At 47.1% G+C, this 15030-nt stretch overlaps 1 protein-coding gene across 6 annotated transcripts in view; it reads left to right on the top strand.

Moving 5' to 3' along the window:
* Positions 1-15030, top strand: part of SLC7A1 (solute carrier family 7 member 1) — a 79555-nt gene that overhangs the window by 41847 nt on the left and 22678 nt on the right. For 3 of the 6 annotated variants that reach the window (XM_082701307.1, XM_082701310.1, XM_082701309.1), the window contains 2 exons: positions 11478-11861; positions 14844-15002. In XM_082701307.1, the coding sequence (XP_082557433.1) occupies positions 11492-11861; positions 14844-15002 (529 nt within the window). In that variant the 5' untranslated portion in view covers positions 11478-11491. Of the gene's footprint in view, positions 1-11474; positions 11862-14843; positions 15003-15030 lie in introns of all 6 variants that reach the window. The other 3 variants (XM_082701308.1, XM_082701312.1, XM_082701311.1) reach the window with 1 other exon arrangement.

Below are 15030 nucleotides of genomic sequence, written 5' to 3'. Positions count from 1 at the left end.
TGTCTACGTAGACAGCGTTATTTGGGGCGTAAGTTGTGATGTCTGTGGGTTACCCTTTAAAAATTCCTTAAAAATAACAGGAGTCTGTGCTGTGTCTCCTCATTCTCTGGAGATGTGGACCCTGATTGTTATAAAGCAGTCACCAAAGAATGGAGAGTTTCATGAACGGCAGTCTGGATGATTGACTGTTGTTACATGGAGAGGCTGTGGGGTCACATTCAGGTAGCATTCTGTAGAGGACAGGGTGATTGGATTGCCCTGGAGTCTTCCATGAAACACAGCAGGTGGCGCTGCCTGGGACAGAGGATGCATCGGTGCTCCATCTCACACACTGCAGGAGCCCCCGCACACTGAATGCTACTCTCTTGTCTGGTGCAAGGAGCGACATTTGTCCAACTTCCTGGGCTGCCTTGCCCATCTGATGGCAGCCTGACCTGCTGGTAGTCCTCCACCAGCATTTGGTGGTTTGCTCCAGCATTTTGTGGTGCACGGACCCCTGTGGAACTGGCCATTTTCTTCCGGGACTTCAGAGTCCTTTCTCGCCCAGAGAACAGAGACCATTCTGGCCCCACATAGCGGAGGTTTCCTCCCAATATATTCTGGAAGGTAGATGAGTGCAGCAGGTCATTGCCGGACTTCAACAAGGAAGGTAGCTGGCCGCACAAGGAGGCTGTGACATCTCTTTCAACATTTACATGCTTTTCTTTTTGGGATGAGGGCTTGCGATTTTGGCTACTGGTAAAGTGTCATTACAGGAAGACCAACCATAAAATGCGGCATTTCCTGCTGAGGGATTATTCGCGCATGACATATGCCACATAGATAATTCCCATGGTAACTGTGGGTGTGTGGAGTCTGTGTATCTCGGGGCTCTTTGAGGAGAAAGCCCAGACAGGGAGCAAATGGCAGGTGAATGTGAAAGATTAGAGCCTTTGCTTGTGCAAAAGTGCTTTATTAGTCAGATTAAAATATCATGCTCAAAGGCAAACATAATTGATTTGCTCCCCAGAGAAAGAAGGCTGAGCCACGAGCAGTCAGCTGTCCCTGTGCTGTTTCCCTCTCCACTCTGTGTTTCCTGACAAGACCAGAGCAATCCTTCTGAGAGAAGGTTTTTGAGATGGTCTTCCTTCGCTTAAAAATTTCACGTCTGAGTGTCAGTTTCTCAGCTTGCCATTCAAGACTCTAGTAAAAGGACGGTCCTGCCCCACCAGCCTGTCCACCATGGTCACCCCATTTCACCTGGGTCGTCTGATGTGTGTCACAGGCAGTTCAGTGGGCCTGTGCCTTCCCTCCCTGGTCACCTCAGCAGTGACATGTGACCCACAAGACGAAGTCATGTCCCTCATGGGTACACAGAACATGCACAAAAACACACATGCCTACGAGTGTCTCTCTTTCAGCTACTATAAGCTCTGAAGAACCTCTGAATCACTCCTTTTTTCCCCCCTTAAATCTCTTCGTTGGAACCCATGTTGCCTTTTCTGGTTTCAGTCTGCTTCCCCAAATTTGATACAGACTTCGGCTCAGAGGATGCGTAGGAACAAGGCTGGTAAGAGGTACGACGAGGTCTGCCTGTGACAAACCCTTTACTCGTGGCTGTTTTTCTAGGTTAAAAAAAATAGCTGAATATTGATAATTTCATGTGGTTCAACCTAATCCTGTGTTAAAGACTATTTAATTAGACTCCATGGCTTATAGCACTGGGGGACTCTTCCGGTCCTGGAGGTAGGGGTTGATAAAGGTTGTGGAAGAATTTCTTCTTTGTTTTCTGGGTTAGCCCTGAGTGGGTTCCTTTCTTTTCACATTCACTTTTGGAAATTTCCAAACATGCACAAATGTAGGGAGAAAGCGTAATGAAATCCCACGTACTCAATTATTCACATCTCCCAGGTAGACTCTTGACATGGATTTAACTTGTCTTTGGACGCTTATGCCTTCCTTTTTTTCCACTTGTTTGTTCGTTGGTTTTATTAGAATATTTCCGGGGCGCCTGGGTGGCTCAGTGGGTTAAGCCTCTGCCTTCGGCTCAGATCATGATCTCAGGGTCCTGGGATTGAGTCCCACATCGGGCTCTCTGCTCAGCAGGGCGCCTGCTTCCCTCTCTCTCTCTCTGCCTGCCTCTCCGACTACTTGTGATTTCTCTCTGTCAAATAAATAAATAAAATCTTAAAAAAAAAAAAAAGAATATTTCCTTCCCCTTAACTCAGAAGCAGTCCACACTCATAGAAAAAATTATCCATATGCAGAAAATAAAAAATGTCCTTAATCACCTGTTGAAAGACAACTACTTCAGTTTCCCTTCCAGGCCATTCTTTATATAAACTCATATTCAGTATGTTATTATTATTTCCCAGAGGTGCTATTTCATGTTTCTCTCTCTCTCTGTGTTTTCTTTTTCTTTTTTCTTTCTTTTCTTTTTTTTTTTTTTTGACACTTTCTCCCTCCTTTTTTAAGGGATATAGTATCTCCAACATAATATCTAATCCATCTGCTTTGGCCTGCTCTTTCTAACACATACTTTTCTAAGCCTTGCTATCTGTATACTTTCCAGAACATTCCCTGAAGCCTTGGTTGGGCGCTGGAACCCAAAATTCCCACCTTTCCTCACTCCCAAATAAAGTTCCTATTGCCTCAAAGCCCAAGGGTCTTGCCCAGCAGCTGGAGGGAAGTAGGTGGATTATGTTAATTTACTTCACCATTTGAATAACTAATTGACTTAATTTTTACAGAGGAGTTGTCATTCAAGAAGAGGGTGTCACTTAACCCTTGTGAATCTTTTATTTGTAGGATCAGGTGACCCATTAAGAATTGTCAGCAGCATGGAGAATAAGTTTGGTCGAAGTTGAGTCTGTTTGGCACCTGGCATAGATAGGGTTTCTGGAATCCAATGCATATATATATATATATATATACATGCATATGCGCACGTGCATGTGCATAAACTGCCTTCTAAACTCCACTCTTACTCTCCTGAGAGGAGTAACAATGCTACTGTTGGTCTCTGGTGGGGATTAAATGAATTTGCAATGTGTTTCTTTTGAGGAGCTGGTGTAGAATGTTCCTTGTTTCCCAAGAACCCTAACCTCTTTTGTGAGTCTGTTCTCCAGCTCAGTTCAAGGAGCTGGACCTGATTTTTCACAGCTGCTTTGTCTACCTTGGAACCAGTGCATTTCTAGAAATTCCAGGTTTTTTTTCACAGAGTTGCTTGTGACCATGGGAAGATGGGGAAGCGTGGAAATTTACTGGAACTTGGTGTCTAAATCTGTGAACTGCCCGGGTTTGTTGAGTGAATGCATTAGTAAATGTAAAAATAATGGGACTGTGAGTGTGCAGTGAAAGATCAGTTTTGTGTGGAATCCTCTGCTTTGCTCCAGGTCTAGATGCCAGTTCTCCTTGTGCTTTTTGTAAGAGGACAGTTCTGGAAGGAGCTACAGAAAACTCTTTCAGGATACCTTGGAGGCCTAGAGAATTAAAGAAGCAATGTTGAGTTAGTAAGTTTGAATTCTGATATTAGGGGAACTTTATTTAAGCATTGCTTTTCTACTTGAGAGACAAACATATATAACAGCTTTTAAGGCCCAAGTGAAGTGCTTAACAGTTCATGTAAAGCTGACTTAATGAAATCCCCCACTCTGCAGGACCAGGCTCCTGTTCAGTTCTGGTTAATTAGCATTGTACTAGAGATGCCCACAGAGTTTGTAGCTCACTTGGCTTCAGATTCCAGATACAGAACGTTTTTGTCACATACAGCAAAAGTAGGTATGATTAAAGGCATGTATTAGAGGAGCTCTGAGCTCCTGATGGAATGCGTGTTTTTGTCGTAATGCATTTTTGTACACGGGGCCAGGGCCTCTGTCCTGATAAAGGACAGCCTTCCCTAGTGATGGAAATGCCATCCAGAGACATAACTACTGTCTAATCACATCCTGTTGGCTTGAAAAGGAGCATTTCTAGATTGTATCTGGGTATCTGGTTTTTGTGAAAATGTGCTTAGTAGTTCTTCCCCTGGCTTCTTGTTTTTTATATCATTCTTCAATTTGACTAGATAATATTGAAAAGATTTGACTATAGCTAAGTTGGGCAAGTATCTGTGTCAAAGCCTCGCTTAAAGACAGCCCTGACTGCGGGAACCCTTCACTGATGGGGATTACCTGCCTTCTGCTACCGGGAAGCAGAGACAGCTGACAGTTTGCAAATTGATGTTTTGAAGAAAGAAATGAGAATGAGGAATGGCACACAGAATGCCGACTGGTGTGGCAATAATAGCAGCTCTTTGCATTGGAAGAATAATGGATTTTGTTTTTCAGTGAGCTCTTTAATGCGATGTCTCATTTGACCCTCATGTGTACCTGCAACAATGGGACAACAGTGCTGTCTCATCTTTAGATCTGGAAACTGAGGGGCACCTGGGTGGCTCAGTGGGTTAAGCCTCTGCCTTCAGGTCATAATCTCAGCATCCTGTGATTGAACCCACATCGGGTTCTCAGCTCAGCAGGAAGCCTGCTTTCCTCTCCCTCTCTGCCTTCCTCTCTGCCCACTTGTGCACTCTCTCTCTGCCAAATAAATAAATAAAACCTTTTAAAAAATCGTTAAAAAAGATAGAATTGGAAACTGAGAACCCCAAACACTGACTTAAAGATAATGAATTACAAAAGCCTAGGCTGAGGGTGTGACAGGTACTCAAGCTGTCCCACTGTGGAGTGGAGCGGGGAAGCTGTCGCTCAAGGTGAGACAGGAGATGGGGATAGAACACACCCCGAGACACTTTCCTGTGAGGAAAATGGGAATTGTTTCAAGGCTTCGTAGACAAGACTATGTTGCATAGGTTGGATTTGAACCCAACTGACAACTTTTTACATTTTTGTTTGTTTGGAGAAACAGAAACATACTCTTTAGTAACTCAGACCATTAGCTAGTCAGCTGACAACATCTCTGTTGATAGAGAGACCCTCCTGAGTTGTTGGAGAGTAATGGCAGTGATTACCTAAGATGACGGTCGGTTTCCTATCTGCTTCCTAACACCGAGTGTCTGCTCTGGGTGCTCTGTAGGATGTGGTCCTGTGAACACTGCTCCATGCATCCTGTGTGCTAGGGGATGGAGGAGCGCTTAGGCGCCACTCTCGTGGTGGGACACACAGAGACCTTTCCCTCCGCCAGTCAGCCCCGCTTCCTGTCCCTGCTTCTCTCCTGTACCAGCTCTCCACACCCTCCGTGCCTGTTCTTCAAACCTGCAGATCCTGCTTCAGAGGATGGGGCAAGTCTTTGGGGCAGAAAGACTTGGGCTTGAACCCTGATTCCATTGTTCACTGGCTACATGCTCTTCGGCAAGAGAGAAAGTCAAAGGAATGACTTGGTCTATGGTGGGCTGGGCATCATTCATTTAAAAAAATCTTACCATGTGATTCTCTTGCACACCCAAGGTTGTGAATGACTGTGTTCTGGTAATGCTGGGTTTCCTTATTTCTGGAAGGCAGAGTATTGCCAGATAGATAAAGTGGTGTGAAGATTAAATGAAATAATTTATCTAAGGGATCTTTCATTTGGCTGATGTTCCAAAATGTTAGTTGTTATTAACTAGTGCTATTTGTTTTCTGCTTTAGAAAGTTAACACATCTCATCACAGGCATTATGACAAATACAGAAACGAAGAAAACAACCTGTAATCTAAAAGATTATCTCAGTGTTTTGGTCCTTTACACACCCCTCCCCCTCACCTGTGTGCTCACTGGGATAATAAAATGGGCTTTTTTACTTGATATTTTCCCAGAACATTAAAGCTGTTGAAAACGCTTGTCTGCCTGCATACCATTTTGGCAACAGATTTGCCCATGACAGATCTTGTTCTAGTTCTTTGGTTAGTATGGCACTGTCCACTCTCAGCCCCTTGGGTGCATGATCTGCTTGGGTCTCTGTGCTTCGTGAGCTCATGGGACTGTGGCACCACTCAAAGCTACCACGGAGCCTGGTTCCCTGCGCCTTTGTGTTCCTTGCCTGGCTGAGGGCCCTCTCATGGTCAGTGTCTGCATTCCTGTTCGCCTTGCTCTTTGCCATTTCTGCTTTGGAAGCTCTCTTGAGTACTTTCCTTTTCCCTGGCTGACTTCCTGACCTGTGCCGGGAAGCTGTGCTGCCCTGGTGGGTGTGCACCCGAGGTGGGTCCTCATGGCCGCCTCCTGGCCTGTCCCCCTGTGGCTTGGAAGTCAAGACCGAGGGGCAACACCTCTACTTTGCTGCCTCCTCCTGCTTCCCTCCGTCCAGCAGCTCTGCTCCACTGTGCAGACAGACTCCGGGCTTATGGCCACGTGTCGGGCTGTCCACACTGCTGCTGATGGGACATCAGAAGCTTCCGGCAGCTTTCTGCATTTAGCCCTGTGGAATCAGTAGAAGGAGGCAAGCCATGGACGGCTGGGCTCCTGGGGCTTTTTCTGATATGGCCAGAGTGTTAAAGTCACTGAGATTTGGACGACGGGTGGGCGCTGTGAGGGCATGTGATCACATTGGATCTTGTGCCTGCCCATGCCAGTGAGAAGCCACGTTATCTGTGGCCTGTGATAGAAAAGCATAAAGCATCTTTATTACTGAGGCTTCCGATGGAAGCAAGGAAATGCACGGGTGGACTTACGGACTGTACGCCTCTGTCCTTGCCTAATGAAATCACGCGTCTTTTCCTCAGGAAAGGACAGGTGTCCCATACTCTTTAAAGATTTGCATTATGACACTCTGCTATTACAAAGTACTACTTGTTTTTTATTAACCGAAGGAAATCGGAAGATTTTCGCGTTTACAAAATAAAGTCAAAAAGCAAAAATGGCATTCAGCATTTGTTTTGCAGCGCCAGAGCTCTGAACTGTATCTGTGAGTAGCTCTGCTCTATCTCGATTTTCTTGGTGTATCCATTAGCAAGATGTGTCCTAAAGTGTCAGAAAAGACTAATGGAGGTGATTTTTTTGGGGTCTGGGAACGCTCAAGTTTTCCATGTAATTAATGGTTGTTTCTTTGCTTTACACCGTTTCACTCATGAAGGGTTCCATAACAACACGCTACTTTCAGATGGCAAGGGGGAAGGCCTGAAGTGGCCTTTGAGATGGACAGTGAGACCTTCTCCTTTGGAGTTCCATCACCCGATGGGCCCAGCTTCTGGAGCTGTCGTGTGTGCTTACCTCTTCCCACCCTGACACTCAGCTTCCTGGGGTGGGACCATGGGTTTATGCATTTCCATAAATCCTGGCTGTGTTGAGCTTAGGGCATCAAAATGGGGTGAGATTGGTGAGATGTAGTGGGATTTAGTGTAGCTGTTGATCATTGTACAGATTCCTCCCCACAAGAAAGGATGACCTAATCTTCAGATAACACTTTCAAAACCTCTGTGGCAACTTTCTGCATAAACCCCAGCAGCAAGAAGTTCATAACAACCCACCATTGTGGGAATTTGAACGATTAGATTAGGTTTATGCAGATGGGTGTTCTTTCGTCTCCCTGTTGGTTGAATGACCACCTTTGGGGTTTCAGCATGAATAGAAATAGTGGCATAATGTGTACAAAATCCTGACAGTTGATGCCACTCAGAGAATATAGTTTTATGCTACTTCTAGGGAGATGGAAAGGATATTCCTTAAACTTGAACCCAGGACATGGCAATTATCTCATTTTCAGCTACCCTGCTACTTGGAGACCCGTGCCTTCCCTGGGCCATCCACTCCGGTCCTGCCAGTGGCATTTGGCTGCATTGTTTTTCCAGCGTCTTCCAAGGGAACTGAGCTTGCCCTTACCCCCGATGGCAGGTAGTACTTCAGCAGTAACCAAGACACGAGCATCACTTGTATGCCAACTGCACGGCATACAAGTAGTAAAAACTAAATAAGAAAAAAACAAAAAGAAAAGTAACCAAGGTAAAAATAGTGGGAAGTCTCCTGTCACAAGTCCATTCTGTGCTCCCCATGCCGTGTTCACAGAGCAGTTCCCCTGGGCTGCTGGGGGCAAGGAAGGGGTCCAGAACTGTCCCTAGAGAAGAGAGATGCTGTGTGCCCATTTAGGGGGAATTGAATTGCGCCTGTCTAGTCACATTTTGTACTCAACAAAGACTTCCCTTTCCACATTACGCTTGAAAACCAGTATCTGTATCTAGTTATGCAATCCAGTAAACTGCCCCCTTAAGTCGAAGAGGGTACTGCACCCCCAGCATTAGGAAGTGAGTTCCTTGAGCAGGTTTCTGGCTGACAGGCGCGTGCCCACCTGTTGCTGGTGGTTCATGGGCATTTGTGCTCCCCCTGCCCCCACAGCTCTGCACGTCCTGGGGGCTCGTTTTGGCCTGGCACGATCATGGCACTCTTGTTTGCCTTCTGTTCTGAGGAAGCTCAGAGGTGTGTCCCCCACATATGTCTGGGCTCCAGTAGCTTTTGCTTCTGCTCCAGACAACAACGGACTTTGGAGAAAGGAGTATAGATTATGGACCAGCCCTTCCAGAGCCCAAGACAGAATAGGTCTTATCTTTTAGAGGATGGCAGATGGCTCATCCCACCTAACCGCCTGGGCCCCCGCTCACTCTGTGAAAGCCCAGGAAAGAGGATGCTGTTTAATGGCCCTGTCCTTGCCTTGCACTGGCTTTTATTGTTTGGGGGGTGGGGTGCACTTACTTTAGGCAGAGGACTTCTAGGAGGGGCAGTAGGCACTCTCTAAAGGTCAGTGGCATTTACCAGTCAGGTCAAAACCGGTGTGCGTCATAAGGAGCTTCCCCCAATCCGCTTCTCTTCCCTATGAGATTCCTGTCTACCTACAACACTCCCCTCCCTGCCAAAAAGGATGTCCAGGAATGATTTTACAGGGATTTTGCACATCCCCTAGTGCAGCCTCTTCTGCCAAGGGTTGTGTTGAAATGTGGCCTCTTTAACTCATTATTCAAGCCATTGTTTCCTGAGAGTTTTGTTAGGATTTACAATCTGACTTGAATAAATCCAGTTAATCCCCTAAGGAAGAAACGGAGAAAAGAAAAGGCAGTTCTAGGAGGAATTACACCCTGGGCTCTCTCACCAGTGCTGGTCCTTCCCCAGGCCCTGGGGCCCCAGCAGGTCTTGACTCTCTGGGAAACCTGCTTGCCCCAGGTATCCCTCGTAGCCTCACCTCGTAGCCTCGGAAGCAGGCCAGCATGTGGTCTGCTGGGCTCTGTGCTTGTTCTTCCCTTGCTCACAACGCCTGCCCTTTTCTGCTCCTGTCACACCCTCGTGTCTGGGGCCTTCCTGCTGCACTACGCTCCACAAATAATGTCGTCTTTCCTCACTTCCTCCCCACCTTCCAGCACAGTGATATCATTTCCTTCCCACCTGGAATGCCAGGGCCCTCGATGAGCACTTGGGGCCCAGTGCCTTCCGAGCTCCATGACCTGGTTTGACCCTCGACTCTCAGAGTTATTTTTCCTCCTCTTTATAATGAGATCAGAACATATGACTGTTATTCCTAGCTGAAAACTTCTGGGTCTTGAAGAAGCTTTTTTTTTTTTTTTTTTGGTCTTCTCTTGGCCAGTCAGATGAAGTAGAGAGAGGCCGGTTCCCATTCCTGTGTGACCACATGGAGTGCCATGGCCAGGGGCTGGGGGTGGGGGGGGGTGCCAGACCACTCTGCGTCCCGTGGCTGAGGCCACAAGGTGTGGGCGGGCAGTCGGCTTGTGGGTGGTTAGGTATGGACTTTGCTAGATCTGTCAGTCGCCGGTTAGATTACTGTGTTTTCTGGTGTCTTGATTGTAGCAAGGTGAGGTCAGTACCCATCCATGAATGATCAAGATGAAAAAGCAATGATGTTTTTTTCCACCTCAGTAGCTAGATAGCTTCTCTCTACACAAGCTGTTTTTTTTTTTTTTTTTAATAAACTCTTTAGTTCAGCACAGTTTTAGATTTATAGAAAAATTGTGGCGCCAGTACAGAGTTCCCATACTCTTCACACCAGCTTCCTCCATTGCTAGCACCCTACATTAGCGTGTGTCCCGATCTAACTAATAACCCTACTTTATTTAGATTTCCGTAATTTTTCCTGAGATCCTTTTTCTGTTCCAGGACCCCATGCAGGACCCCACATGACATTCAGTGGTCATGTCTCCCCAGGCACCTCTTGCTTGTGACAGTTTCTCGGACTTCCCTTGTTCCTATGGCCCTGAGGGTTTTGAAGAGCACTGGTTAGGTGTTTTATAGGATGTCCTCCATCTGCCGTTTGTCTGGTATTTTTCTCCTGATTGGATGGTTTGGGGAGGAAGATCACAGAGGTCAAGTGCCCTTCTTGGCACATCCCATAATCAAATGTTTGTCATGGTTGATCGTGGCCCCCTGGTCTAGGCAGTGTAGGTAGAAACCTAGTTAGGTTTCTCCACTCTTTTCTGCCCTTTTCAGACTGGCCTCTGTGGAAATAAGTCACGTGTGCAGGCTACTTGAGGCTAGGGAGCTCTGTTCCATGTCTGTGAGGGTGGGCGCTGGCATCCTGGCCCCTTTGGGACAAGCTGCCCAGGCAGGATTGGCCTGTGTGTTAGCGGACGGGGAGTGGTATGTTGGCACAGGGTGCGGTCCGTGGTCTGCACTAATCCTGGGACCTGCGCTCGGCTTGTTCCGGGTGACACGGGTTGGCTGACAGCGGCTGTTGGTGAATGTGTGCCCTCTTGTGATTCCTGCTCAGAAGTGGATCCTCTAGCACATTCTCCTAACATTTTAGTCCAGAAGAAAAGGGCTTCCTTGGAGGAGTAACAGTTACTCCTAACTTACAATAATTCAGCATTTTTTCTGTTCTGGACCTGTATTAACCTGGTTCTTGCTCTCAGGGGATCCAAGGAAGGTCTAAAATAGCATTGCCGGGGCGCCTGGGTGGCTCAGTGGTTTAAACCGCTGCCTTCGGCTCAGGTCATGATCTCAGGGTCCTGGGATCGAGTCCCGCATCGGGCTCTCTGCTCAGCAAGGAGCCTGCTTCCCTCTCTCTCTCTCTGTCTGCCTCTCCATCTACTGTCAAATAAATAAATAAAATCTTTAAAAAAAAAAAATAGCATTGCCATTGCTATTCAAGGCATCTGGGTTTTAATAATTAAAATATGGTTGGGGTTGTCTTCCATAACCTCATATTTGGAATAACATCTTGCTTTTCCAGGGGAATTGCGAGATTATTGAGGACAAGAATTATGTCATTAATTTGTGTTTTTCATACTGTGCAATTTCTGCCTATAGACGGCTCTCCCTTAAGAGCTGCAATAAATGTGGAAGTTCCGAGACCTCAAAGTCAAGGCCGCTGGAGGAACTGGCCTCCTGGGCATTTCTGTCCATGCTGGTTAGGCCTGAGAGGGGTAGAAGTCATAGGTGGATGTTCTGATGACCAGTTGTGGAATTCTGAGATGTAAAATATTTTCTCCGTCAGTGATGATAGAGGACATGGTGGCTGTCTGTGTTGCAATAGGAGGAGGTTAATGCATTGGGTAAAAGGCAATAATAAACGCTTGCATTCTTTTTCTCTAGCAGAATTGAACAACACGATGGGGTGCAAAGTTCTGCTCAACATCGGGCATCAGATGCTGCGGAGGAAGGTGGTGGACTGCAGCCGGGAGGAGAGCCGGCTGTCCCGCTGCTTGAACACTTTCGACCTGGTGGCCCTGGGGGTGGGCAGCACGCTGGGTGCCGGTGTGTATGTCCTGGCCGGAGCTGTGGCCCGTGAGGACGCGGGCCCCTCCATTGTCATCTCCTTCCTGATCGCAGCGCTGGCCTCGGTGCTGGCCGGCCTCTGCTATGGCGAGTTTGGCGCTCGGGTCCCCAAGACAGGCTCAGCCTACCTCTACAGCTACGTCACCGTTGGGGAGCTCTGGGCCTTCATCACTGGTTGGAACTTAATCCTCTCCTACATCATCGGTAGGTCCTAGGAGGCCTGGAGCCTGCCCCCTTCCCTCTCTGCTGTTCTCACCTCCAGACCACAGCCATGCTCTCCTCTGCTCCCTGAGTGGACCGAGACTAGCTCCTCTCTACGACTGCCCTCCTCCCTTAACTGTGGTACATGCTTCCTTTCCCCTTTGTTAGGGGGGCCTGCCTCGGGGGTATCGCTCCTCCTTCTGGTATGTGCATCGGACCTAGTGGAGATGAGCCAGGCCAGCAAGGAGGTCAGTCCTGTGAACACGAGAGATGGAGGTTCAGTGGAATGTCCTTACTGCTTAAAAGGAGTGTAGTCCCTTTCAGTATTTTTGATTATTGATGACTAGAGTAAACATATCACTGATAAAGAAAAATTTAGGAAATACAGAAAAACGCAACACAGAAGGTAGACATTGCCGAATCTGACAACCCAGAGAAATTAATGGTTATCCATTCACTCCTTCTTTCAGCAGCTCTTTCTTGAGCTCCTCCTCTGTGCCAGGCATTATGCTGGATGTTAGGAACACCATGGAAGGAGAAGACAATCTCTATTCAGAAGAGTTTAGGGATTTATTAATATTTCTGTCAACTTAAATTTTTTTTTGTCCAGTATGTCTCTTTATTTATAAAATAACATATAATAAACATTTCTCATCTATTAATGGTTTTTCCATAGTAATATTCCAAATGATTGCATATCATTACGTAGTTTTATATATGTAGCATAATTTTTTAGGTGTTCTCCTAGAGTACTTAGATTGTTTCCAGTTGTGTAATTATGGTTATAAATAGTTTAATGTCATTTAATGTCTTCCGGCACGGCCATGATTTTTTTCCTTTAAAATAGTCTAAGAAGCAAAATGTGTAGGTCAGTGGGCCCGTGTCTTTTAAGGCCCATGTTGCCTGCAATCCTCCAGACGGCCACAGGCTGTCTTCCTCACATTCTCGCTGACCCTGAGCACCAGCATTAAAAACAACCAACAAACAAAACACTCAAAATACAAAGTCTTCTTAGTATGGTAGGTGAAAAGCTATTGTTTCTTTTGATGTTGTTTGTATTTTGGTTACAACCAAGGTTGAACACATCTTAAAAGACTTAAAAGAGACTTAAAAGAGACAAACACCTGAATGTAAGAATAAGCAAAGGATATGAATGGCCAATTCCTACAAGTAGAAGTATAAATAGGCTCTAAACATTCCATTTCTATTTCAGCAAACTTTTTGTAATATTTTCAAAGCACAGTAAGACGTGGTCAGTGGATCCCAGTAGGCTCCTGTGTTCCCTACACTGGGAATGGCCTAAGGGTCTACGTGCTGCCTGCGGGGATGCGGGGCCCAGGGGCTGTGCGGGGCACCTGCTGCCGCTTGCCCAGGCCGGCTGGCGGAGGGCTCCTGCCAGGCTCTCTGAGCAACACCTTCCCTCTCTTTTATGGAGCTCGTGGTACCTAATGACAGCCAGCATAGCTTATGCTTCTAAGTTTGAAAATACAATTCATAATTTTTTTTTTCAGTACAGCACTAAAACTTATAATCACCAATGCTCTTGCAAGCTCAAGTGTCTGAGTGGGAATGTAGCTGTTTTAAATGGGTTGTTATGTTCCCTTCGGATTTACCTGGGCATAAAACAAAACCTGAGCAGGAATCGCCCTCTGCTTCTATACCAACAAAGGAAAGAAAGACTCTGCCAGCGTGCTGTTTGCTTGTGTGAAACTGACTCATGCATGTGTTACTGTGGGTCATTCTCGGCCTCAGCTTTTGGGAAGGGTAGTTTTTCTCAGCAAACGTGGGTTTTTTGAAAGCTATGTTTCAAAGATGGGGAGTGAAGGAGGCCAAGAAGGAAGGCCGGGTAGCCCCTCTCACCCCTCACAGTAGGTTTCGGAGCCTGATCAGCTGTGGGCTGGCCTCTGTTGGGGAGAGGGGAAGACCATTTTTTTCCCTTGGGCTGGCGATGAGCAGAACTCGTAACAGCCTGGATGCTGAGGATGAAGACACATGGTTAAATTTTTGAGTTGTCAGACACACACTCAATAGGAGACCCACTAGCAACATTGAATCTCGTCCCCCAGCCATATTCTGTGGGTGATCCAGACCACAGTCACCGGCGAGGTCCCTTTTGAAAGGAAAAGTGCTATATGTGAATATTGGAACTGTAGTGACGTTTCCTTGAAAAGCAGTCATTTGATTCAGGTTGAAAGAGCATGCAGTCAACAGCTGTTGGCATTTGGGGTGCTGTGTCCGTTTGTGATCCTCAGGGTGGGGACTGTGGGATGGAGAGGAGGAAGGCTGGGCTGTGGCTGTGGTCAGACACTTGGGGACCTGTGGGCAGGTAGTGGGAGCCCAGGTTTGGGCACAGAGCAGCAGAGGGGGCCGGCGCCAGCTCCGGGGTGAGCAGTGACTGTTGCTGAGGGGGATGGTCAGCACATGTGGATCTCCTTGTTCCATTCTTACTGGGAGAACAGCATTCCCTGGTGGGTGGGGACGTCCCCCTCAGCTCTGCTGTCGGGAGGGTCTTAGAAGAGAAGCTTCCAGAGCCAGATGTCTCAGGCTGCCCACCATAGTCCCTGAGTAGATCACGAAATCAGCTTCATGGTTTGCCACCAGTATTTCTTTTAATAATGAAATAAAATAAGTAGAGTTGAAAAATACCACCAGCGTGCCCCTCAGGTGGTAAGGGTAAATAGCACTGTTCTGCAAACTGTTGATTATTCAGTTGTATATTGGAAACACAGTACCGTGAACATACTGGGTTGTGGTGGGAAGTGTGTGTCTCTCCGGGCCTGTGAGGCTTCCCCAGCCCCATCACTTTGCTGCAGGCACTAACTGAGCCTCACTTCTGAGCTAGCACAGACCGGGGTCTGCCTGCCGCCACTGGGTCCCAGCGCATCGTCCACGACCCCTGGCATGGTAGCTGTGAAGTGGAGCCTGACGACAAATGCTGTTCATTGTTTTCCATCAATTTCCTCTGGTGCATCTGTTTCATGACAGGTACTTCAAGTGTAGCGAGGGCCTGGAGTGCGACGTTTGACGAGCTGATTGGCAAACCCATTGGGGAGTTCTCGCGGACGCACATGGCTCTGAATGCCCCTGGAGTGCTGGCCGAAAACCCAGACATATTTGCTGTGATCATCATTCTTATCTTAACAGGTAAAGCCACGCAGTGGGACACCTCGGT

This window comes from Mustela nivalis (genome assembly GCF_964662115.1).
Source record: "Mustela nivalis genome assembly, chromosome: 15".
Taxonomy (NCBI): Eukaryota; Metazoa; Chordata; class Mammalia; order Carnivora; family Mustelidae; genus Mustela; species Mustela nivalis.
Note: the sequence above shows the minus strand (reverse complement) of the source record. Positions and strands in the feature narration are given on the sequence as shown.